Genomic DNA, 24,658 nt, shown 5'->3' with positions numbered 1-24,658 from the left:
CAGAAATATAGCAACGTAGGAATTGCTCCAAGGACTGATTGGCTCGTTCTGCGGCCCCATTAGACTGCGGGTGATACGCAGAGAAGAAATCAAGCTGAATTACCAACTGTGCACAAAAGCTCTCCAGAATCGGGACACAAACTGACTAAGACAATCACTGTCTGAGATAATCACCTTGGGTAGCCCATGTAAGCAAAAGATCTCCCGAGCAAAAATGGAAGCTAGTTCCTTAGACGTGGGCAACTTCTTGTGGAATACAATGAGACATTTTCGAGAACTGGTCAACCACCATAAATATAACTGTGTTGCCCTGGGAGTTGGGTAACTCCACAATGAAACCCATAGACAGGTGGGTCCAGGGCCTCTCTACATTGGGTATGGGTTGTAGGAGGCCCACTGGAAGGTGTTGTGGAGTCTTACTCTGAGCACACACGGAACAGGCAGCTACAAAGGCGGTTACATCAGCACGTAGACTAGGCCACCAGAATTGTTGGGAAATTGCCCAAAAGAGTTGATTCTTCCCAGAGTGGCTAGCAGCCTTGGGAGAATGGCAAGTCTGGAGAACAGCAGTAGGGAGACTCTCTGGGACAAAGCAGCGGTCACTCGGTTTATCAGGAGGAGCATTAACCTGAGCAGCAAGAATTTTGTCACCCAAAGGAGAAGTGAGACTGGTGCGAACCGTTGCCAGAATACGATCAGGAGGAAATCGCAGGAACCAGAACCGACTCCATCTTGGAAGAGGAGGAAAATTGTTGTGACAAAGCGTCAGCCCTTACATTCTTAGTACCGGGTAAGAATGAGACAATGTAATTAAAACTTGACAAGAAAAAAGGCCCATCGCGCCCTTCTAGGAGAGAGGCGTTTAGCCTCAGACAAGAATGTGAGATTCTTATGGTCAGTAAGAATTAGGGGTGTAACGGATCAAAAAACTCACGGATCGGATCGATCCTCGGATCAGGAGTCACGGATCGGATCATTTTCGGATCAGCGCAAAAAAAAAAAAAATGTGTGTGTGTAAAATATATATATATATATATATATATACACATACACACACACACATACATTTCACGGGTGGATTAAAGAGGAAGCAGGTGAGGCTGTTTGGGACTTGTTAAAAGTACAATCTTGATGTTTTTACAGCTATATATATATATATATATATATATATATAATTATATATAGCTGTAAAAACATCAAGATTGTACTTTTAACAAGTCCCAAACAGCCTCACCTGCTTCCTCTTTAATCCACCCGTGAAATGTGCTCTCCCCCCCCCCCCCTCCTCCTCCTCCTCTCACACTAGTGCTTCTCTGCTACTATTCCCTCTCCATGTCGGCTTGCCAGAGCCCAGTGCACAGCGTGACACGCCTCCCCGGGGAGGCGGGGAGGCGTGTCACGCTGGGCTCTGGCAAGCAGACTGGGTGGAGCAAGATCGCTCCGGAGCTAGGCCGAAGCCGGGGACTTGCCTAGGCTCCGGAGCGCTCCGCGGATCGCGGGGTGTGCCGATCCGAACGGGGTGGCCCGTTCGGATCACGGATCGGTGACGATCCGTTACACCCCTAGTAAGAATGAGAACTGACACAGTGGTACCCTCGAGGAGATGTCTCCATTCTTTCAGGGCTAAAATGATCGCCAACAGCTCTCTATCACCAATCTCGTAATTACACTGCAATTGCACTCCGCTGGTGACAGTTTCTTGGAAAAGTAGCCACACGGATGCATAGCGCTCTCAAAGCTAGGACGTTGAGACAGAAGGGCGCCAACTCCAGTCTCAGAAGCATCAATCTCAAGGATAAAAGGCAATGTAGGATCAGGATGTGCCAACACAGGAGCAGAAACAAAGACAGCCTTGCACTTCGTAGACCAACTCTGTGGGTTACCGTCCTCTCTGGTCATATCAGTCAGGGGCTTGACCAGAGATGAGAAGTTATGAATAAACTGCCGATAATAGTTGGTAAAGCCAAGAAAATGCTGCAGAGGATGTAAACCCAAGGGTCGAGGCCACTGTAGGACTGCTGAACGTTTCTCTGGATCGAAAACCCAGCAGTGGAAATGACATAACCCAGGATTCTAACCTGTTCACAATGAAATTCACACTTCTCCAATTTACAATAGAGATTGTTCTCTCTTAGTTTCTGAAGCACATGACAGATATCTGTGTGGTGGCTCTCTAGGGACTTGAAAAATATGAGGATATCGTCCAGATAAACCACCACACATAACTGCAACAAATCTCGGAGAACATTGTTGATAAACTCCTGGAAAACTGTCGGAGCGTTACAAAGGTCAAAATGCATTACTAGATACTTATAATGACATGTTCTGGTATTAAAACACAGTTTTACACTCATTGCCCTCCTTAATCCTGAGGAGATTGAGGTAGCCAAATATCTCTGTAATCAACGGAATCGGATAGGCATTCATAAACGTGAAACGATTGCGACCCCTATAATCAATACAAGGTCTCAGTTCACCACTCTTCTTCACAAAGAAGAAACCAGCACCAGCAGGAGATGAGGATTTGCGGATGAAACCTTGAGAAAGTGTGTCTGTAACATACTCCTCCATGGCCTTATTCTCCAAGACCGACAAAGGGTAAACCCGACCACAAGGTGGTATGGCACCACGTTGAAGGTCAATTGCGCAATCATACGACCGGTGTGGAGGCAAAGTACCGGCTTGACCTTTGTCAAAGACATTGCTAAAATTGCGGTACTCCTCCTTAAGGAGGAGTGTGAAGAAGTGCACAGGACCTTGGCTACCTTCTGGAAGCATCTCTTACTGCATTTTGGCTACCAGGACAGAACCTCAGCACAAAGCCAATCAAAAGAAGGGTTGTGCCTCTGTAACCAAGGATAATCAATAACCAGCGGAAACTTATGTGAGGAAATAACTTGGAATTTAATTATCTCATGGTGAAAAGCCCCTACAGTCATAGACAATGGAACAGTCACACGGGCAGGCTGCAGAGGTCTCCCATCAAGAGCCTCAATGGCAAGGGGAGTGACACACAACTGCAGTGGAATCGAGTGCTTAGATACAAAGGCAGCATCAATGAACAGGCCTGCAGCCCCGGAGTCGGTTAGAGCCTGTATCTCGACGGACGACTCAGCCCAAGAAAGGATAACCAAAACCAGGGGCTTATCCTTCTGGATACCTGGAGACGAAACAGCGTCACCTAAGGCCTGTTCGTGACAAGACCTCAAGGTTTGGGCGTTCCCTGGACGGGTAGGACAAGACTTCAAAAAGTGACCAGCCTGGCCATAAGAAAGGCACAATCTCTCTCCCTCCTCCTAAGGGCTCTCTCATCCGCAGAGGGACGTGTGAAGCCCAAGTGCATGGGTTCACCTTCACTGACCGACTCTGTACCAGGAGGCATGGGAGGTAAGGGAGGCAATGGTGGGACTGCAAAAAGCTTGGAGACAAATGTACAGGAGGCTTCCGCAAGTGCTCCTTAACCGGTTAAGACTCAGACCAATATGCAGGTTAAGGACCTGGCCACTTTTTGCGATTTGGCACTGTGTCGCATTAACTAACAATTGCGCGGTCGTGCGACGTGGCTCCCAAAAAAAAATTGGTGTCCTCTTTTTTCCCCACAAATAGAACTTTCTTTTGGTGGTATTTGATCACCTCTGCGGTTTTTATTTTTTACGCTATAAACAAAAAATAATAATAATTTGCTATAATAAATATCCCCAAAAAATATATAAATTTTTCTTTTTTCCCCTCAGTTTAGACCGATACGTATTCTTCTACATATTTTTGGTAAAAAAATCACAATAAGTGTTTATTGATTGGTTTGCGCAAACACCGGCCGGAGAGGGGGGGGGAGAGGAGCGGAGCTCCGGCCGGCGAGTCGTTGGACCGTGGAGCAGGTGAGTGTCTGTTTATTTAAAGCCAGCAGCTACACTTTTTGTAGCTGCTGACTTTTAATAAAAACAGTAAAAAAGCCTGGAACTCCCCTTTAAGTGTGTACTAAGGGAGTGTTCTTACTGTGGGGGGGGGGGTGGCTGTACGTGTGATGTCACTGATCGCCGTTCCCTAACACAGGGAACAGACGATCAGTGACAGCCACACTAGGAAGAACAGGGAAGGTTTGTTTACACTTACCTGTCCCCGTTCTTCCTCTCTGTGACCCGATCGCGGGACACCGGTGGCGATCGGGTCCGCTGTTCCCGCGGGGACGGTCACGGAGGAGAGGACCAGGTCGTGAGCGTGCCAGGTGACCCACGGCTGGGCTCTTAAAAGGGATGTACATGTACGCCCTTGTGCCCAGCCATGCCATTTTGTCGACGTATATCGTCGTGCGGCAGTCCTGAAGTGGTTGAGAGAGTCTTTCTCTGAGTCTGGAGTCAAAGAGGATGGCAAATGTGATCAACTTCTCCAGCTCAGTGGGTATATCTCTGGCTGCTATCTCATCCTTGAGACCATGAAAAAAAGCAGCCACAAGGGCCTCATTGTTCCAAGCAACTTCTGCTGCCAGAGTACGGAATTCAATGGCGTAATCGGCAACAGTTCTCATACTCTGTTTAAGGGACATGAGGCACTTGGCAGCAGAATTTTAAAAGAAGCCACAAACTCTGGGTAACTTAAGACAACAGTTTTTTTGTGTCTCCCATATAGGGTTTGCCCAGGCCAAGGCTCTTTCAGCTTTCTCAAAATATATCTCAACCTGGTTGAAAAAAAAAACTCTGCATTGGAGTGGATCGCCCCCAAATTGCTTAGGAAGCAGAGTGGAACCAGACATACCTCTTATAACGGTAATACTCGAGGCGGTGGGGCAACAGCAGGGTCAGCCTGCAACACCGATTCTACTGGAGCGGTCACAGTGGGAGAATCCAGACGAGCCGTGTGACTCAGGAGCGTCTGTAACGCCATGGCAAACTGATCCATGGTCATCCAATCTGGAAAAAATATTACCAACAAGGGATTGACTGCATCTTCTGAATTCATGGCCTTCGCCTACTGTCAGAAACCATGAATCAGACCGAGACAGAAATACAGTTAAATCACACAGATAAACAGAGTAAGCATAGTCAAAACATAGCCAGAGTTCAGGAATTGGATCGGATCGGTTAGTCAGCCAAGCCAAATGTCATAGAGCCAGAGAAGAACGTAGTAAAACAGCAAGGAGCCAGAAGGAACGTCAGCCAAGTAAGTCTTCAACAGGAACAAAGGAGATAGTCTCTGTGATGTTGACCAACGCAAGGGCAGAGAGCAACTGAGCTGGAAGGCTTAAGTAGGCAGGACTGACGAGCGGGATCATCAACAGGTGAGTCACTTTGGAGAGATAGGAGCTGGCAATTAGTTGACAGCTGAGCAGCCACCTCTGAGAAGGAAGGGCTGAGCCCAGCCCTGACAGTGCATTACCATATTGCAGATTCAGGTGCTTCCTTGCCTTAGAGCAGGGGTGCCCAACCAGTGGCCCAGGGGCCACATGTGGCCCGCGGAGCCCCCTGATGTGGCCCGAGACATCCCCATTTAGGGATGGTGGGTTGGCAAGCCCAGATCGTGGGCTGCTGACCCACCACCCCAAAGAATCAGTGTGATGAATGAATCCTGGGGTAGAGGAAGCAAGCGGCTGCAGAACAGAGCCTTATAAGCCAATGCTTCCTATATAGTGCCAGCTCTTGTCATCACAGGCAAAGTGTTACCAAATGCACTCTGCCTGGGACAGCAACAGCCGGCAATACCTGAATAGAAGACTGTTATTAAAGGTACGTTTATTACTAAAATCACAGTGTATATATGAGCATCTTTCAAACTGATTTGCAGGCTCAGCGCAGAACACGCGCGGGTGACCTTCACTGAGCTAAAGACTTCTGTTATTACCTACGGGTTTGGTGCACCACACCTGCAGGATATTATAGAAGTCTATGGCAAAGGGCAGCTAACCCGCATGAAAGCCATAGGTGTGCACTGCGTTCTACCTTTGGTATCAGTGGGAAAACAGCCTTAGGCCCCTTTGATACGATCAAACCCGTTCACCTCTATGAAGCATCACTTGTAAATGGGCTTGTGGCCATTTATACCCACCTACCTCCAATCTAATCTGCTAAAAAAAAAAAAAAAAACAGAAGGGGGATCCGTCTCCTTCTATCTGGGCAGATCAGATCGGAGGGCCCATAGAGTAGAGTGGGCTATGTCGGTGTCTGCTCTGCATATGCAGAGTGGACACAGACCTGTCATCCGCCCGTTCCACTGATTGTGGCCCGCGACCGGTTACCAAGTCGCTTAAGTGGCCCTCGCTCTTCAAAAGGTTGGGCACCTCTGCCTTAGAGTATGCAATCCCGATCTCGGTAGTTCAAGAAATGCACCAAGAAGGGGCACGGAGGTGCACATGGGATAAACCGACCCATCGGAACACAATGAGCATGTTCCGCCACATATGTAAGGGAGACGTCAGCCATTCCCAGCAAGTCTTTGAAGAAGGCTTCTGCAAAGTCTGCTGGGTTATCTCCTTCCGAGCCCTCCGAGAGGCCCAACACCCTAATATTGTTGCGTCTCATTCGATTTTCGGCATTCATCAGATTTCGCCACCAGAGCTTTTATTGTGTTTTGCATGTTGTCCTGTTCGATCCTCTACCTCTGAGATCCAGTTTTCAGATTCTGAGAGGCGCCCCCGCATTTTATCCAAATCATTACAAATTAGATTGCACTCCTCCGCCAGGTGATTGATCAGTACCAATAGAGATGTCCTACTGCTTTCAATCGCAGCTAAGATCATGTTTGTGTCATCTGTGGGGGGCCGGGGTGAGGGGGTGCAGGGGTGTCAGCAGGGGAACTGTCCTCCATGTCCACTTATAAGGCTTGTCATTTCTGGAGTAAGGTGGAATCCACGCGTGTGGATGGGGTTGCAGTTTGTGCCCTGGACTGTTTTGCCTTGGATCGCTACTTAAACGGCTCCTTGTCAGGCAGGAGAGCTCTGGAACGGGGGTAAAGTAAGAGTCAGAGACAAACAAGACAGGGGGGCCAAGAGTGAGTGTTATGGTGTAGTAAGAAGCCCGCTATGCACAATGTAAGTGCTGTGACCCATCCCTCAGGTGACTATGAGGACAGGTGAATGTTGCTATGGAGGCTGTAGGTGGCAGTTTGACTGGTTGGGCAACACTGGTGACAGTGGGCCAGGTGCAGATGAGTCAGGGAGACAGAGACTGGGTGTGGATATTACCACAGGGTGGAGCAAGATGGCCGCCACACATGTCACTGGCACCTCCTGGTGCACGTTGACAGCCTGCACATCTTGCAGAGGAGCACTGTCACCCCTCACTGTGGAGTCTTGATCTACAAGGCCAGAGCGTTGCTATTGGTGCCTTGGAGCGGGTGCAGAGGAGGTAGGAGGGTCGCAAGTGTTCACCCGGGTGTATCAAGATGGCCGCTGCTTACCAGGCCGGATCCTCAATTTCCCCCTCCTGCCACTGAATTGGAGTGTCACAATGGGAGCTGCAGGCAGCGGTCGGCCAGCTGTGAGGTCCGGCGGCTGTAGCAGGAGGAAACAGGGCTCAGGGTGGTCAGGAAGTTCTGTAGTACTTGCTGAGGCCTTCGCTGGTGGAAGCAAGATGGACGCCGTTCCGGGAGCTGGGCCGGAGCCACAGTCAGTCCCTCAGGCAGCTGCAGGATGATAAAGCACCGCAATGGTGGCCTCAGGTGGGCCGGTGGCTGTAGCAGGAGGAAACTGGGCTCAGGGTGGTCAGGGAGGCCAGGAGTACTTGCTGGGGCTGTCGCCGGGTGAAGCAAGATGGCTGCCACGTCGGGAAATTTTCCACATTTTGTCACGCTACAACCAAATACATACATGTATTTTATTGGGATTGTATGTGATAGACCAACACAAAGTCGCACAGAATTGGGAAGTAGAAGAAAAATGATAAATGGTTTTCAAAATGTTTTACAAATAAATACCTAAAAAGTGTAGCGTGCATTTGTTTACAGCCCCCCCCCCAGTCAATATTTTGTAGAACCACCTTTCACTGCAATTGCAGCTGCAAGTCTTTTTGGGTATGTCTCTACCAGCTTTGCACATCTAGAGTGAGCTGTTTGCCCATTCTTCTTTGCAAAATAGCACAAGCTTTGTCAGATTGGATGAAGAGCGTCTGTGAACAGCAATTTCCAAATCTTGCCACAGATTCTCAATTGGATTTAGGTCTAGGCTTTGCTTATGCCATTCCAATGCATGAATATGCTTTGATCTAAACCATTCCATTGTAGCTCTTGCTGTATGTTTAGGGTCGTTGTCCTGCTGGAAGGTGAACCTCCACCCCAGTCTCAAGTCTTTTGCAGACTCCAACAGGTTTCTTCTAAGATTGCCCTGTATTTGGCTCTATCCATCTTCCCATCAACTCTGACCAGCTTCCCTGTCCCTGCTGAAGAAAATAATCCCCACAACATGATGCTGCCACCACCTTGTTTCATGGTGGGGATGGTGTGTTTAGGGTGATGTGTAGTGTTAGTTTTCCACCACACATAGCATTTTTCTTTTAGGCCCAAAAAGTTAAATTTTGGTCTCAGCTGACCAGAGCACATTCTACCACATTTGCTGTGTCTCCCACATTGCTTCTCACAAACTGCAAACAAGACTTCATATGGCTTTCTTTAAACAATAGCTTTCTTCACTCCATAAAGGTCAGATTTGTGAAGTGCACGACTAATGCCACGTACACACGGTGGTTTTTTGTGATGAAAAAATGACATTTTTAAAAACGTCATTTAAAATGACCGTGTGTGGGGAAAACGTAGTTTTATGTCTTCTGAAAAATGTCCAAAAAAAAAATTTGAGCATGCTTAAATTTTTTATGTCGTTTTTCAAAACCTCGTTTTTTGTGTCATAAAAAATCACAATGTGTAGCTAAAACGACGTTTAAAACAATGTTTTTAAACCCGCGCATGCTCAGAAGCAAGTTATAAAGTGAGCCGTATGTGCTGAACGTAACCGCGCTTTGCTAGAGCATTTTGAAAAAACGATGGTGTGTAGGCAACGTCGTTTTTTAAAACGAAGTTGAAAAACTTCGTTTTTTTCATGAGAAAAAATTACGTTTTTTTTTTCATCACAAAAAACTACCGTGTGTATGCGGCATAATAGTTGTCCTATGGACAGATTCTACCACATGAGCTGTGGATCTCTGCAGCTTCTCCATTAAACTCTTGGCTGCTTCTCTGTTTAATGCTCTCCTTGGCCAGCCTGTCAATTTAGGTGGACAGCCATGTCTTGGTTAAGTTTGCAGTTGTGCCATACTCTTTCCATTCTCGGATGATGGATTGAACAGTGGTCCATAAAATGTTCAAAGTTTGGTATATTTTCTTATAACCTAACCCTGCTTTAAACCTCTCCACAACTTTTTTCTTGACCTGTCTGGTGTGTTCCTTGGCCTTCATGATGCTCTTTGTTTACTATGGTTCTCTAAAAACCTCTGAGGACTTCACAGAACAGCTGTATTTAAACAGATTAAATTACACACAGGTGGATTTACTAATTAGGTGACTTCTGAAGGCAATTCGTTTCACACGATTTTGGTTAGGGGGTATCAGAGTAAAGGGGGCTGAATGCAAATGCACTCCACACTTTTCAGATATTTTTTTGTGTGCAAATGTGTGTCTATCACAATAAAATACATTTACATTTTTGGTTGTAACATAACAATATGTGGAAAATGTTAAGGGGTGTGAATACTTTTTCAAGGCACTGTATATCTTTAACTTGGGTGTTTTGAGTTGTACTGGGTAAATACAGCTGGCTAAAACAAAACCTGTGTCTGTCTACATTTCAGGCAACAACATGTGATTTGTTTTTAAAGGGGGTGATTATTTTTTATACCCACTGTATGTGTAACTAAACTAATAATATGCCTTTATTTTCTGTGTGTACATTTTTTTGTATATGTATGTTTTGTACAGTATGTATATTTAGGTGTAAAACCTAAATATACATACCCAAACTGCTCCTTAATTTTTTGGTGCCTTGCCTGTTCATCCAGGCATTGAGTTATTAATGGTACTCAGTAAATATTCATTATACTGTGATCCTCTAAGATCTATTACCTTTTGTCATAAATCATGTTAACTGTATTTTAATATTTTAATGTAATGCTTTTAGATTTACCAGAGCCTCCTTACAACTTGGAACTCGCCACATTTCAAGATACAAGTGTGACTTTAAGCTGGACCCCAGGAAATGATAACAATAGCCCCATTGGCGGTAGGGTTTTACACCTTGTAACCTTAATTTATGTGATTTTGAATTAATGTTGAAATCTACTCTAAGGCCCAGATTCTCGTAGAATGGCGTAAATGTCGGCGGAGGTAACGTATCTCATTTACGCTATGCCGCCGCAAGTTTTACAGGCAAGTGCTTTATTCACAAAGCACTTGCGTGTAAAGTTGCAGCGGCGTAGCGTAAATCTCCCGACGCAAGCCCGCCTAATTCAAATTAGTCAGGTAGGGGGCGTGTAACATTTAAATTAAGTGCGTTCCCGCGCCGAACATACTGCGCATGTGCCGTCCGAAAATAATCCAGGGTTCATTGCTCCAAATGACGTCGCAAGGACGTCATTGGTTTCGACGTGAACGTAAATGGCATCCAGCCCCATTCACGACGACTTACGCAAACAACGTAAATTTATAAATTTCGAAGCGGGAACGACGGCCATACTTAACATTGGTTGCCCCTCATATAGAAGGGGCAACTTTACGCCGGAAAAACCTAACGTAAATGTCGTAACTTCACTGCGTCGGCCGCGCGTACGTTCGGGAATTCACGTATCTAGCTAATCTGTATACTCGACGGGGAAAACGACGGAGGCGACACCTAGCGGACAAAAAAAAATTGCATTTAACATCCGACAGCGTAAGAGCCTTACGCCTGTCGGATCTAATGGATATCTGTGCGTAACTGATTCTAAGAATCAGATGCATAGATACGACGGCCCAGATTAGGACTTACGACGGCGTACATGGCGTTGCGCCGTCGTAAGCCCTTTGAGAATCTGGGCCTAACAATCCTAGTGCTAGAACTTCTTTGTCTCCCATTATTACAGATTTATAAGTACTGTAGTTTGTCGCCATTCCACGAGCATGCACAATCCTAAAGTGTGACATGTTCAGTATCTATTTACTCGGCGTAACATTCTTTTTTACATTGTACAAAAAATTGGAGTAAATATTGTGTTTTGTTTGGTTGTAATTCCCAAAAAATTGTGTTTGCAAAACCTCTGCACAAATACTGTGACTTAAAAAATTGTAACAATCACCATTTTATTCCCTAGGGTCTATACAAAAAAATGTTTGGGGGTTATAAGTAATTTTCTAGAAAAATAATACTGATTTAAACTGTAAACAAAAAGTGCCAGAAAAAGCCTGGTTGGCAACTGGTTAATACTGTATAACACAGCAGTTTTGTCACCTGCGCCCAACTGGAGAGATTTCCCTTCAATTTCAGTTTTCATAGCCACCCACATAAAATCAGGGGAAATTCAGGTAGCCACCAGGATCAAAAGAATAGAGGTCCCTCCATTTCTGTGAGCTTTATGTTCGGGTCGAACATGAGTTCGATCCGAACATTGGCTGTTCGCCGAACAGCGAACCATTTGGGGTGTTTCACGGCAAATTCGAAAAGCCGTGGAAACACCCTTTAAAAAGTCCATGGGAGAAATCTAAAGTGCTAATTTTAAAGGTTCATATGCAATTTATTATCATATAAAGTGTTTGGGGACCTGAATCCTGCCCCAGGGGACATATATCAATGCAAAAAAAAAGTTTTAAACAATTGCAGTTTTTTCGGGAGCAGTGATTTTAATAATGCTTAAAGTGAAACAATAAAATTGAAATATTCCTTTAAATTTCGTACTTGGGGGGGGGGGGTCTATAGTATGCCTGTAAAATAGCGCATGTTTCCCGTGTTTATAACCGTCTCTGCACAAAATGATATTTCAAAAGGAAAAAAAGTAATTTAAAACTACTCCCGGCTATAATGAATTGTTGAGTCACGGCAATACAGATAAAAGTGGCCCTTCAGGTCTGGTATGGATATTAAGAGGAACCCTGCGCCAAATAAAAAAAAAATGGCATGGGGTTCCCCCAAAAAATCCATACCAAAACCTTCAGGTCTGGTTTGGATTAAAAGGGAAGCTCTGTGCCAAATTTGCGTGGGGTGGGCGTGGGCCGTGAGGTTCCCCCCAAAAATCCACTCCAGACCCTTTTTCAAAGCACGCAACCTGGCAGGCCGCAGGAAAAGAGGGGGATGAGAGAGCACCCCCCTCCTGAACCGTACCAGGCCACATGCCCTCAACATGGGGAGGATGTCCCTATGTTGATAGGGACAAGGGCCTCATCCCCACAACCCTTGCCCGGTGGTTGTGTGGGTCTGCGGGAGGGGGGCTTATCAGAATCTGGATGCCCCCTTTAACAAAGGGGACACCAGATCCCACCCCCTATGTGAATTGGTAACGGGGTATATTGTAACCCTACCATTTCACCAAAAAAGTGTCAAAATTTTAAAAAACACACACACCAAGTTGGGACAAGTCCTTTACTAAAAAAATTAAAAAACTTCAGTGCTGTAATCCTTCTATGATCCCAGACCCGCCGCTACGACTGATACCGCCTCCATTGGAGGCTCCCGGCCGAATGACACGCGAGCTGTATGACAGCTCTTTTATAACCGAGGGCGGGGCCACCCGTGATGTGACAGGTAACCCCGCCCCCTCTGATGCAAAAGGGGTTTCCTGCGTCAGAGGGGGCGGTTATAAAAGAGCTATCATACAGCTTGCGCGTCATTCAGGCGGAAGCCTCTGGTGGAGGCGGTATCATTCACAGCTGCAGGGACCGGGATCGTAGAAGGACTACGGCGCTGGAGTTTTTTTTATTAAAGGTCTTGTCCCAACTTGGTGTGTGTATTTTTTTAAAATTTTTACACTTTTATTGTGTGAAATGGTAGGGGTACAATCTACCCCGTTACAAATTCACATGGGGCGGCGGGATCTAGGGGTGCCCTTTGTTTAAAAGGAGCCTTCCAGATTTCCGATAAGCCAACCACCCGCAGACCCACACAAGGGTTGTGGGGACGAGGCCCTTGTCCCCATCAACATCCTCCCCATGTTGAGGGCATGTGGCCTGGTAAGGTTCAGGAGTGGGGCGCTCTCTCGTCTTCCCCTCTTTTCCTGCAGTCTGCCAGGTTGCGTGCTCGGATAAGGGTCTGGTATGGATTTTTGAGGGGAACCCCACGTCTTTTTTTTTTTTTTTTGGCGCAGAGTTCCCCTTGAAATCCATACCAACCCTGAAGGGTCTGGTATGGATTTTTGGAGGGAACCCCATAACATTTTTTTTAGTATTGGTGCAGAGTTCCCTTTAATATCCATACCAGACCTGAAGGGCCTGGTAATGGAATTTGGGGGGACCCCCACAACATTTTATTTTTCAATGACTTTTATCTGTATGCCGTGACTTCACAATTCATTATAGCCGAGTAGTTTTAAAATGACTTTTTTCCTTTAGAAATGTTATTTTGTGCAGAGACTGTTATAAACAAGGGAAATATGCGCTACTTTACAGTCATACTATAGACACCCCCCAGGTACGAAATTTAAATGAATATTTCACTTTTATTGTTTCACTTTAAGCATTATTAAAATCACTGCTCCAGAAAAAATGCTGTTTTTGAAACTTTTTTTGCATTGATACATGTCCCCTGGGGCAGGACTCCGGTCCCCAAACACTTTTTATGACAATAACTTGCATATTAGCCTTTAAAATTAGCACTTTTGATTTTTCATGTTTGTGTCACATTGACTTTAACGGTGTTCGCGTATTCAAACAAATGTTTTGCCTGGTTGCATGTTCTGCTGCGAACCGAATCGGGGGGGTGTTCGGCTCATCCCTATTTCTAGAACAGCAATATCACCAGTGCTAAAATTGTGGACATGTATGCCAATAACATAAAGTCAGGAGCAAAAGTCAATGGAGAGGGATGTGAGCCCAGTGCTGCTTGATAAAAAATGTAACTGGAAAATACGGCTACAAACAAACAATGCACAGTGATCCAGTGCTCATGGGATACAAAAGGCATGCAGTCTCTTGGCAGTTGCAAAAAGCTAATTCTTTATTCAACCAAAATGAAGCTAAAATGCAGTCCTGAATGACTATAAAAAGTAAAACTTGCAATATCACCTGGGATACTCCAAGCAACGAGGGGCCAACAGTTTCCAGTGAAGGTCAATAGTCACACAGCATTGAGTGTACAATAGAACAGAGGGAGGGAGGCGGCCACCAACACACTAAATCGGTGGTCACATGGTGCTCAAGTCTTCTCTCTTTATCTGTTCACAACCGCTGATGACCTTCTTCAGGTTTCCTTGTCACTGCCTGGGTGACACGGACACTTGCTTTTGCCTGCCCAGCAGTGGGGTCCTCTCAGGATCCAGAAGAGGAGTGACGGTGGTGCAGTAAGCCTGGGACTAGCCTGTGCATCTACAGCAATGGGTTAGTTGTCCCTTCCATTGCCAGGAAACTTGTCAGCGAGGGACTAAGATGATGCTGGATCCTGAACCACTGTAGATGCACCATGTACAGCTTTGGGTAAATGTGCTCGCCATAAGGCCAAGCCATGGTGTGCGTTCCAAAGCACAGGGGATGGGAACCAAAAAACTGGATATTATGTAAATAATAAGTGGATGCCCGCTATGCATTTCATGTTACACACGTCATCACACGTTTTCTGTGTATATGGTTATGATGATGAGTTATTTGGGTATTGGTTGACACACATATATTGATTTATATAGTAGCGCAGCACTGTTTTTGTTAATTCTATATCGTTCTTTTTATTTTTTTGTGTTGCAGTACAAAACAGGGCCGTTGGGGCATACCCCGGCCAACCGATGCACTTGTGCATAAAATAGTATGAATAACAGTTTAAAAAACTACACATCCTAACTAAAAACAACACAATCACCAATTCTATATTCGTTCTTAAGTGAGCGAAAGCACTTGTTAGTGATAGTGGCTACTAAAAATTCACACACATTCACTATTTGTTTGATATTTTGTTCAGGACATAGACAAAAATCTTACATAAAATAACAAGATCGTATGCAACACTCGCTATGTATATGAATAAAAGGAAAGGATCAATTTCTCCCCGTGACAAAATAACCATGGTATATTGATAACTAACTATCAGACAATAGTCTGTTTTACAAAGCCAACAGTTATTCCCCTGGCAGAAGTATTAAATGTTAAACTGCGTAAAAAAAAAAAGGGGGGGGAATGCTACCATACTGCAAATAAGAAGTTAATGTAGCACTACCCCTGAAGGAGCTGCTGGTTTGTTTTGGGTCTACGGCTCTGGCTATCAACCCCTAAAGCTGGCTCGAACCCTCCCTTGGCACAACTGGTATTCAGTGGAATTGGTGGCCCCCAATAGCTGTTGGAGGGCACAAATATTACACCACAGTAAATTATACAAACACGTGATTACCTTGAGTTGTATTGATCCTGTAGGATGACAGGTGGACTGCACACAAATTCAGCTTTACCAATGTAACTCTTTACTTGGTAAAATAAAAGCAAAGGAAACAAAGGGGGTAAAACAGTAGTAGACTTCTTGCAGAGCCCTGCAAGAGTCAGAATCAGTGATAACAGATAAATAAAAATGAAACTAGAATAGCTATGCAGACCTGTGTAAGCACACAGCAAAGGGGGTCCCCTCAGTAAGATATATACACTGAGGCACCTCCCTGCCAAGCCTCACCCAGCTCTCTCTCTAATAACAGTGCTACACAGCCTAATGGATCCAGTTACCCAGCTAAAGAGTATGGAAATAGCTATCAACAGTTTACTATAACTAAACAGGCAGTTTTTAGATAGTGTACTTCACTAATGTGGTTTGGTTGATCAGACCAATCCTCAGTACAAATTACCCCAAAAGTCTGTGCACTTATGCGTTGGCGTACAAAGGGGGAATTTGTAATCCAAAAAAAAGAAAAGGAACAAATAAACTGGTGGAATAGGCCCGAATAGTCAAATCACTGTGATTAATGTGAACGATCCACCCTCCTGCAATACAGCCAGTATGCTTGGGCAGGTGCCTGTCTCACCCAACCAGGTCAGGCCTGGTCCTTCCGAAACACTACATCTGCGAACTCCATCACAGTCCTTCAGGATGACAGGCTCCAATTATGTCACTGTACATTCATACACCTTTTCACACGGACCTGGGATCACTTCTCCCTGGTTCTGGGGAACCCTACTCCACCACAAAATGAGGGTGACACCCCTTTTTTCAGCAGGAATGTCACCCCCACATTCATACATCATTCATAAACATAAAACAAATCATAAACACAGTAAAAACAAAACCAACAAAGGCACTGAAACCAAAAATACACAAAAAATTAACGCAGGCGTGACCCACGCCTGGGCCGGCCACGATCCGGCCCCTCAGGGGAGACTCATGGGGGGGGCGGAATCAGGGAAGGAGGAGCCTCCCCTGGGCTCTGCCCACTGCTGGCCTGCCCTCCAAGGCCACGGCTATCCTGTTCAGGCCCACAGTGAGGCTGCTGATTGGCCTGGACAGCCTGGGTATTGTCCTGGACAACCTGGGGTCAGGGCATGCACCTCCTGACCCACACCTGCTGTTGCAGTCTGCAGTTCATTAAAACAGTTTATGAACGCCAAGGAGTTGCAGCTCACTTCAGTCACTGAGTCCTTACAGGCTGTCCTCCATCTGTGCCAAAGTCTGGCTGACCTCACCCAGATGGCGGGTCTGAAGGGCCTGGTCCCTCCGCAGATTGGCCGGCAGAAAGTCGGCCACCCCCCTGGTCTTCTGGGTGGCCTTCCTGCCTCCAGATGAGGCATGTGGCCTGGGAGGAGGGGAGCCCCCTGGGGGGGAGCCCTGTTGGGGGAGGAGTGGGAGGGGCTACCCCTGATGGTGGCCTGACTGCCTCCAGATGAGGCTTGTGGCCTGGGAGGAGGGGAGCCCCCTGGGGGGGAGCCCTGTTGGGGGAGGAGTGGGAGGGGCTACCCCTGATGGTGGCCTGACTGCTGTCAGCCCCAGGGGGAGACTCCTCCAAAAGGAGAAGTATCTCACTGGCTATGTCAACCTGATCCTCCTCAACCTCCTCCCCCTCATCCTCCTCATGAGGTGAGTTGTGGCCACTCTCCTCCCCTGAGGACTCCAGCCTTGCCTGGGAAAGTTCAGCAGCCTGACGTCTGGGGGTTGGTGCAGACTGGCCTGATGGCCCAGCACCCTCCTGGTCATCTGTGGATGACACAAAACATACACAGGTTGGAGGATCCACACACTTGGCACATATTCCCTTCCCCCCCCCCCCACACATGCTACTCGCAGATGAAAAAAAAGCGTACCTGTCCTCACGGGCCTCCTCGGAGTCCAAATCAGGCAGGCCCACCACTTGCTGCCTGTTGAAGCACCGGGCCACTGCCCACTCCTCCTCAGTCAGCCTGATGGTGCAAGGTGGTCCCCCTCCAGTGCCCCTGGAATGGCCTGTAAGCTTGGCTAGCTTTTCACGGACCAGGTGGCGGAGGTCATTGATCTTTTTGAGATCCCACACTGACGATCCTTGTTCCCCCCCCACCACATTGATCTCATCAGTAATCTCCTGGAGGATCTCCTGCTTCCTGGCCTGGGTGATGTCCTGGCTCTCAGGGCCATGCAAATATCGCCCATGACAGGAAATGGCCCTAGCAAGGATTTGCTTCTCCCGGACAGAGAAGTGTTAACTTTCTCTTTTTTGGTGCCATATCACCACCAAACAGTCAGCACCAAAACTGACACAAAAACAAACAGCACACCACAGACACATAAACACACAGCACACACAGCAAAAAAACAAACACCAAAATCAAACAGAACAAACAGACAGCTAACACAGACACCAAAACACACAGCAAAAAACAAACACCAAAATCAAACAGAACAAACAGACAGCTAATACAGACACCAAAAAACACACAGCAAAAAAAAAAAAACACCAAAATCAAACAGAACAAACAGACAGCTAATACAATCTCCTATCTCACTCTCCAAAAAATCTTTGCTACAACACTCCTACACAACCAACAAAACAGCCACAGACAACAGAACAAAAGCCACCTCGCTTCAGGAAGGGAAACACAGGGATGTACTTTTGCAATGGAAGGGCGTTTGTCTGGGCCTATTTAAGCACAGGTCGTATCTCACTAAGTATGCTTGGCCTAGTTCCTATCTCACTGATTGCGCCGGGCCGAGTTCTGCGCATGCGCAGAGAGGCTATGAACAGAGTCAGCACCATTGCGCATGCCAGCCGGCCCTTCATTTGCATGGGGTCACGACTCATTTCAATGAAGCACGCCCACTTCCTTCCCACTTTCAATTACCCCGCCTTACGCCTCGGAACTTACGTTACGCTGGCACAAATTTGGGCGCAAATACTCTGTGGATACGGTACTTACGTCACAAAATTGAGCCGCGTAACGTAACAGAGATGCGTTACGCCGATCTAAATATGCGCCGCTCTACGTGAATCTGGATCACACTTTTTTTATTTTAATGCACTAAAACACACTATATTGCCCAAATGTTTGATGAAATAAAAAAGATGATCTTAGGCAGAGTACATGGATACCAAACACGACATGCTTTAAAATTGATCACAAACACACAGTGGCGACAATCTACATACATTTTTAAAAGCCTTAAAGGTTACCACTTTAGATTTACAGAGGAGGTCTACTCTCTAAAATTACTGCCCTTGATCTGACCTTTGTGGTGAGATACCTCACATGCATAGTGCAATTGCTGTTTACATATGACGCCAGACCGATGCTTGCGTTCGCCTTTGCACGAGAGCAGGGGGGGACAGGGTGCTTTTTTTTACTAACTATTATTATTTATTTTGCTTTTTTATTTTATTTTTAAACTGTTCCTTGCATTTTTTTTTAATCATTTTTATTGTTATCTCAGGGAATGTAATATCCCCTATGAGCAAATCGGTAGTGACAGGTACCCTTTTTTGAAAAAATTGGGACCTCTCCTCTGCCCTCAAAGCATCTGACCACACCAAGATCGGTGTGATAAAATGCTTTCCCAATTTCACAATGACGCTGTTCATATCAGACAAAATCTAAGTCATAAAATGCTCGTAGCTTCAGGTTTCTTGGGCCATAGAGATGATTGGAGCCATTCTGGTCTCTTATCAGCTATTTGGTCAGCTGGCAGAACCACCGGCTGTTGGGACAGGAGAGCCAGAGAAAACCATGGGAGATGGTGGGGGGTGGGGGGGGGGGGACATTCTGTTCCACTACTTGTAAAAGCAGTCTAGAGGCTAATTAGCTTTTATGTGGAAGCCGACCGCTGGCTGAAAAGAATGATACCTAAACCCACAGGCATCATGTTGGTATAACCATTCAAAGTCCAGCAACATACCAGTACATTGCTGGTCCTTGTGGGGCATATATTGTAATCTTTTTTTTCATGCAGCCTGTTGGCTGAACGAAAACTCGGTGGGTATGCCCACCATTAGAATACCTCCCTTCATCCCACTTCTAATGGCATACACGCACCATTTATATATGCCGAAGCATGGGGGCATCATCCCACAAAAGTTATGCCGCGTGTGTATGCAGCATTAGGAGCAAATCGCTCCTTCGCCCCTGCTGCCCCCATGCTTCGGCATATATGCTCTTTTTCTTTTAACTGTGGTGGTGAAATCACCTCCTACAGCACTGGAGTCACGGCTTTATGTATCGTAGGGGCAAACGCTGTTGCTGTCAAGATGGATAGATCTGCACTGCAACTGAATGGCGTACCTGAAAACAAAAAAAAATGGTTAACAATAAAACACAGTAAACAGTAAAGTATAAAAAAATGACATACCTGAAAAGCAAACATGATGAAACATAATAACAATAAAACATTGCAGAATAGAATACAGTAAAAAAAGAGCAGAACAATAGAGAGAGAATAGAGAGGGAGAGAACAATAAAAACACTTTTTATTTGTAACTGTAATTGTTTGGTATTCGGTTCCAGGTTTGGGTCTCTCAAAATGCAATGGCATCTTGGGAGACCCTGTGTAAGTGTGTCCTAGTCTGTGAAATGCTGTACCCTACGCTAATACTGCACTAGTGTGTGGTAGCATTCAAAACATTCACCAATGCTTTCTACAGACACAACATTTTCTTTGGGGGGCTCGTTGGGTAGGGGTACTAGGGAGGACATACAGAAAATGCCTCTCATGCAGCCGGCTTACTGCATTTGGTTGGGGATGGTGAGGTGCAGTACCGCCTGGATACAGGAGGGCTCGGACAATATCTCCCTGGAATTTACGGAAAGATCCAGTCTGTCCTGAAGCTTTGTAGAGCAAAAAAGCATTCAGCAAAGTCAATTGAAATAAATATACAGACACTTTTTTGTACCAGCATCTGGCCTGAGGTTGAGGTCCACCCCTCCCATATTTTGGTTATATTCGTGGGAAACAGAGGGGTTTCTCCACAACACCAGTCGCTGTACGAACTTGGACTGTCGTGTCTGCGTGAAGGGAGGAAAGAACAAAAACATTCTTATTATCCCTCCACTTCATAGCGAATTATTACACCTTGAACAGGCTCTCTCCCCCAGCCTAAGACGGGAATCTACAAGCCACTGGCAATTAGGTCGCACGGTGCCACATGCGCCAATCGGATGATCAAACAAGTGACTAAAAAGTGTCACGCTCCTGTAATAATTGTTCACATATAAATGGTACCCCTTTCCGAATAAGGGTGACACCAAGTTCCACACTATTTTGACAGCACTCCCTATGTAATCTGGGCAGTTCTACGTGACTATCTTTTCCCTCAAAAACCATAAAACTACATGTATAGCCTGTGGTTAGTTAATTGAAGTGGTTTACGAGGGGCCTAATTTTGTAGAGCCGATCGAATTAAGGATCTCCATGAGGACGACAAAGTTCATTTTTGTTGCAATGCATGAACTGTGAGATCTGCTCGTATCGTGCCCTGGTCATGGAGGCAGAGAACATGGGCACATGAGCTCACTCATTTTAACTATGCTCATGTCGAGGGATAGGGCCAGAAAGGTTTTAAAATCGGAAACCGTAATTGGTTTCCATTCTTTGGCAAAGGAGGACTGGGGATTAGCGGCTATGAATTGACCAGCATACAAATTAGTTTGGTCCACAATAGATCTATAGAAATCTTCAGTGAAAAACTGCACATTAAAATCAAGTGCCGTAAAATCAACTGTTTCCACCTGAATTCCGGGTTGGCCAGTGAATGGGGGGAAGTATGGGTGTTGTAGAAGTGGTGGGCTCCCAATTAGGATTGGCAAATTCAGCAGGACACTATGGGCACGATGGGCCCATCTTTGTCTTCTTCTTGTTGGCAGCGGGACACTACTTGTGCTTGCCACCTCGCCAGCTAGAACTGCACTTATGGGACTCACCACATCACCAAGTGTTACTGCAGCGCTGGATGTACGACCAGGGTGTATTTGGCCACTGGTGCTTGCCAGTTCATCAGAAGGATGAGCGGCACTAGTACTTCTCTGCTCCATACGAGAGCCCTGCGGTTCTTGCACCTCAACAACAGAAGAAAAATATTGGGGTCGGGTATGCCTGACCTTGGCAGGGACCTCAACTTTGTCATCAGAGCTATCTGTCATGAAGCCCCTGTAGCTGGGCGGAGGGGCAAAACGCAGGTGCTAGCAGTTATCTGGGCTGATCCCGCTAACACTGTGTTTATGAGAACCCTAAACTGCTTGGGACACTAGTATAGATCTGAACAGATCAATATCTGATCTGTTCAGATACTATACCACTAAGGGAGGTGTATGCTGCGTGCGTGGGTGTTAGCGCTACTGGCACTAATCTGACACTGCCTGGGGCGACGCATGCCCTATTTGACACTAAACCTAATTGATATCACCCGCCGGGTGATCAGGGGGTTAAACCTTTATTGGGTAATAAATGGTGGATGCCCTGACGCTATAAAAAGCAAACTAACAAACTAGTGTCACATGTAACACTTATACAGTGATCACTGGTGAAAGGGTTAACTAGATGGCAATCAGGGGGTTTATTAGGTAGTATATGGGGGTACCTGTAGCTATAAAAACCTGAAGGTGAACCTAAATAACTAACTGGCTACCTAGCACCACCCGCGACACTAATACAGTGATCAGAAAAAAGATCGCTTAGTGACACTGGCGACAGGGGGTGAAAGGGTTACCTGGGAGGTGATAAAGGGGTTTGAGCTCCCACCCGCTGTGAGGCAGGGACGTATATACAGGTGGTTCTCAAAAAATTAGCATATTGTGATAAAGTTCATTATTTTCTGTAATGTACTGATAAACATTAGACTTTCATATATTTTAGATTCATTACACACAACTGAAGTAGTTCAAAGCCTTTTTATTGTTTTAAATATTGATGATTTTGGCATACAGCTCATGAAACCCCAAAATTCCTATCTCAAAAAATTAGCATATTTCATCCGACTAATAAAAGAAAAGTGTTTTTAATAAAAAAAAGTCAACCTTCAAATAATTATGTTCAGTTATGCACTCAATACTTGGTCGGGAATCCTTTTGCATAAATGACTGCTTCAATGCGGCGTGGCATGGAGGCAATCAGCCTGTAGTACTGCTGAGGTGTTATGGAGGCCCAGGATGCTTCGGTAGCGGCCTTAAGCTCATCCAGAGTGTTGGGTTTTGCGTCTCTCAACTTTCTCTTCCCAATATCCCACAGATTGTCTATTGGGTTCAGGTCAGGAGAGTTGGCAGGCCAATTGAGCACAGTAATACCATGGTCAGTAAACCATTTACCAGGGGTTTTGGCACTGTGAGCAGGTGCCAGGTCGTGCTGAAAAATGAAATCTTCATCTCCATAAAGCTTTTCAGCAGATGGAAGTATGAAGTGCTCCAAAATCTCCTGATAGCTAGCTGCATTCACCCTGTCCTTGATAAAACACAGTGGACCAACACCAGCAGCTGACATGGCACCCCAGACCATCACTGACTGTGGGTACTTGACACTGGACTTCAGGCATTTTGGCATTTCCTTCTCCCCAGTCTTCCTCCAGACTCTGGCACCTTGATTACCGAATGACATGCAAAATTTGCTTTCATCCGAAAAAAGTACTTTGGACCACGGAGCAACAGTCCAGTGTTGCTTCTCTGTAGCCCAGGTCAGGCGCTTCTGCCGCTGTTTCTGGTTTAAAAGTGGGTTGACCTGGGGAATGCGGCACCTGTAGCCCATTTCCTGCACACGCCTGTACACGGTGGCTCTGGATGTTTCTACTCCAGGCTCAGTCCACTGCTTCTGCAGGTCCCCCAAGGTCTGAATCGGTCCTTCTCCACAATCTTCCTCAGGGTCCGGTCACCTCTTCTCGTTGTGCAGCGTTTTCTGCCACACTTTTTCCTTCCCAGACTTCCCACTGAGGTGCCTTGATACAGCACTCTGGAACAGCCTATTCGTTCAGAAATTTCTTTCTGTGTCTTACCCTCTTGCTTGAGGGTGTCAATGATGGCCTTTTGGACAGCAGTCAGGTCGGCAGTCTTACCCATGATTGCGGTTTTGGAGTAATGAACCAGGCTGGGAGTTTTTAAAAGCCTCAGGAATCTTTTGCAGGTGTTTAGAGTTAATTAGTTGATTCAGATGATTAGGTTAAGAGCTCGTTTAGAGAACCTTTTCATGATATGCTAATTTTTTGAGATAGGAATTTTGGGTTTTCATGAGCTTTATGCCAAAATCATCAATATTAAAACAATAAAAAGGCTTGAACTACTTCAGTTGTGTGTAATGAATCTAAAATATATGAAAGTCTAATGTTTATCAGAACATTACAGAAAATAATGAACTTTATCACAATATGCAAATTTTTGAGAACCACCTGTATATGCCCATTCGCCTGCCCGTGCCATTCTGTCAATGTATATCGTCGTGCAGCGGTCGGCAAGTGGTTAATGACATACAGGAAAAAATAACAAAACAGTAAAGTTAGCCCAATTTTTTTTGTAAAATATGAAAGATGATGTTACACCGAGTAAATAGATACCTAACATGTCACGCTTTAAAATTGCGCACACTCATGGAATGGCGCCAAACTTCGGTACTTAAAAATCTCCATAGGCAACGCTTTGATTTTTTTTACTGGTTACCAGTTTAGATTTACAGAGGAGATCTAGTGCTAGAATTGTTGCTCGCACTCTAACGCACGCGGCGATACCTCACATATGTGGTTTTAACGGTGTTTACATGTCGGCGGGACTTGCGTGTGCGTTCGCTTCTGCGCGCGAGCTACTGGGGACAGGGGCGTTAAAAAAAAATGTTTTATTTCTTTTTTTTTTTTTTTACATATTTATTTCTTTTTTTACACTTTTTTTTTTATTTTATTTTTTTTATTATCACTTTTATTCCTATTACAAGGAATGTAAACATCCCTTGTAATAGGAATGTGTGTGACAGGTACTCTTTATGGAGAGATGCGGGGTCAATAAGACCCCACATCTCTCCTCCAGGCTGGAAAGCATGAAATCGGTGAAAAAAAATTCACCGATCTCATGCTTGTGGTTGCTTAGCAGCCGCAATTGCGGCTTTGTTTACTTACGGGGACCCGGGCGTGACGTCATCACATCGCGCCCGGGTTCTCCAACGGTCATAGAGATG

The 24,658-nt window shown here is 45.7% G+C and overlaps 1 protein-coding gene across 1 annotated transcript in view; it reads left to right on the top strand.

Moving 5' to 3' along the window:
- LOC120914249 (neuronal cell adhesion molecule-like) overlaps window positions 1–24,658 on the top strand; it is a 507,806-nt gene that overhangs the window by 96,935 nt on the left and 386,213 nt on the right. Inside the window, exon 3 of the mRNA XM_040324873.1 lies at window positions 10,094–10,195. Coding sequence (XP_040180807.1) covers window positions 10,094–10,195 — 102 coding nt within the window. The remainder of the gene's footprint in view (window positions 1–10,093; window positions 10,196–24,658) is intronic.

The sequence above is a fragment of the Rana temporaria genome, chromosome 9 (genome assembly GCF_905171775.1).
Source record: "Rana temporaria chromosome 9, aRanTem1.1, whole genome shotgun sequence".
Taxonomy (NCBI): domain Eukaryota; kingdom Metazoa; phylum Chordata; class Amphibia; order Anura; family Ranidae; genus Rana; species Rana temporaria.
This window is presented reverse-complemented; position numbering and strand designations above follow the sequence as displayed.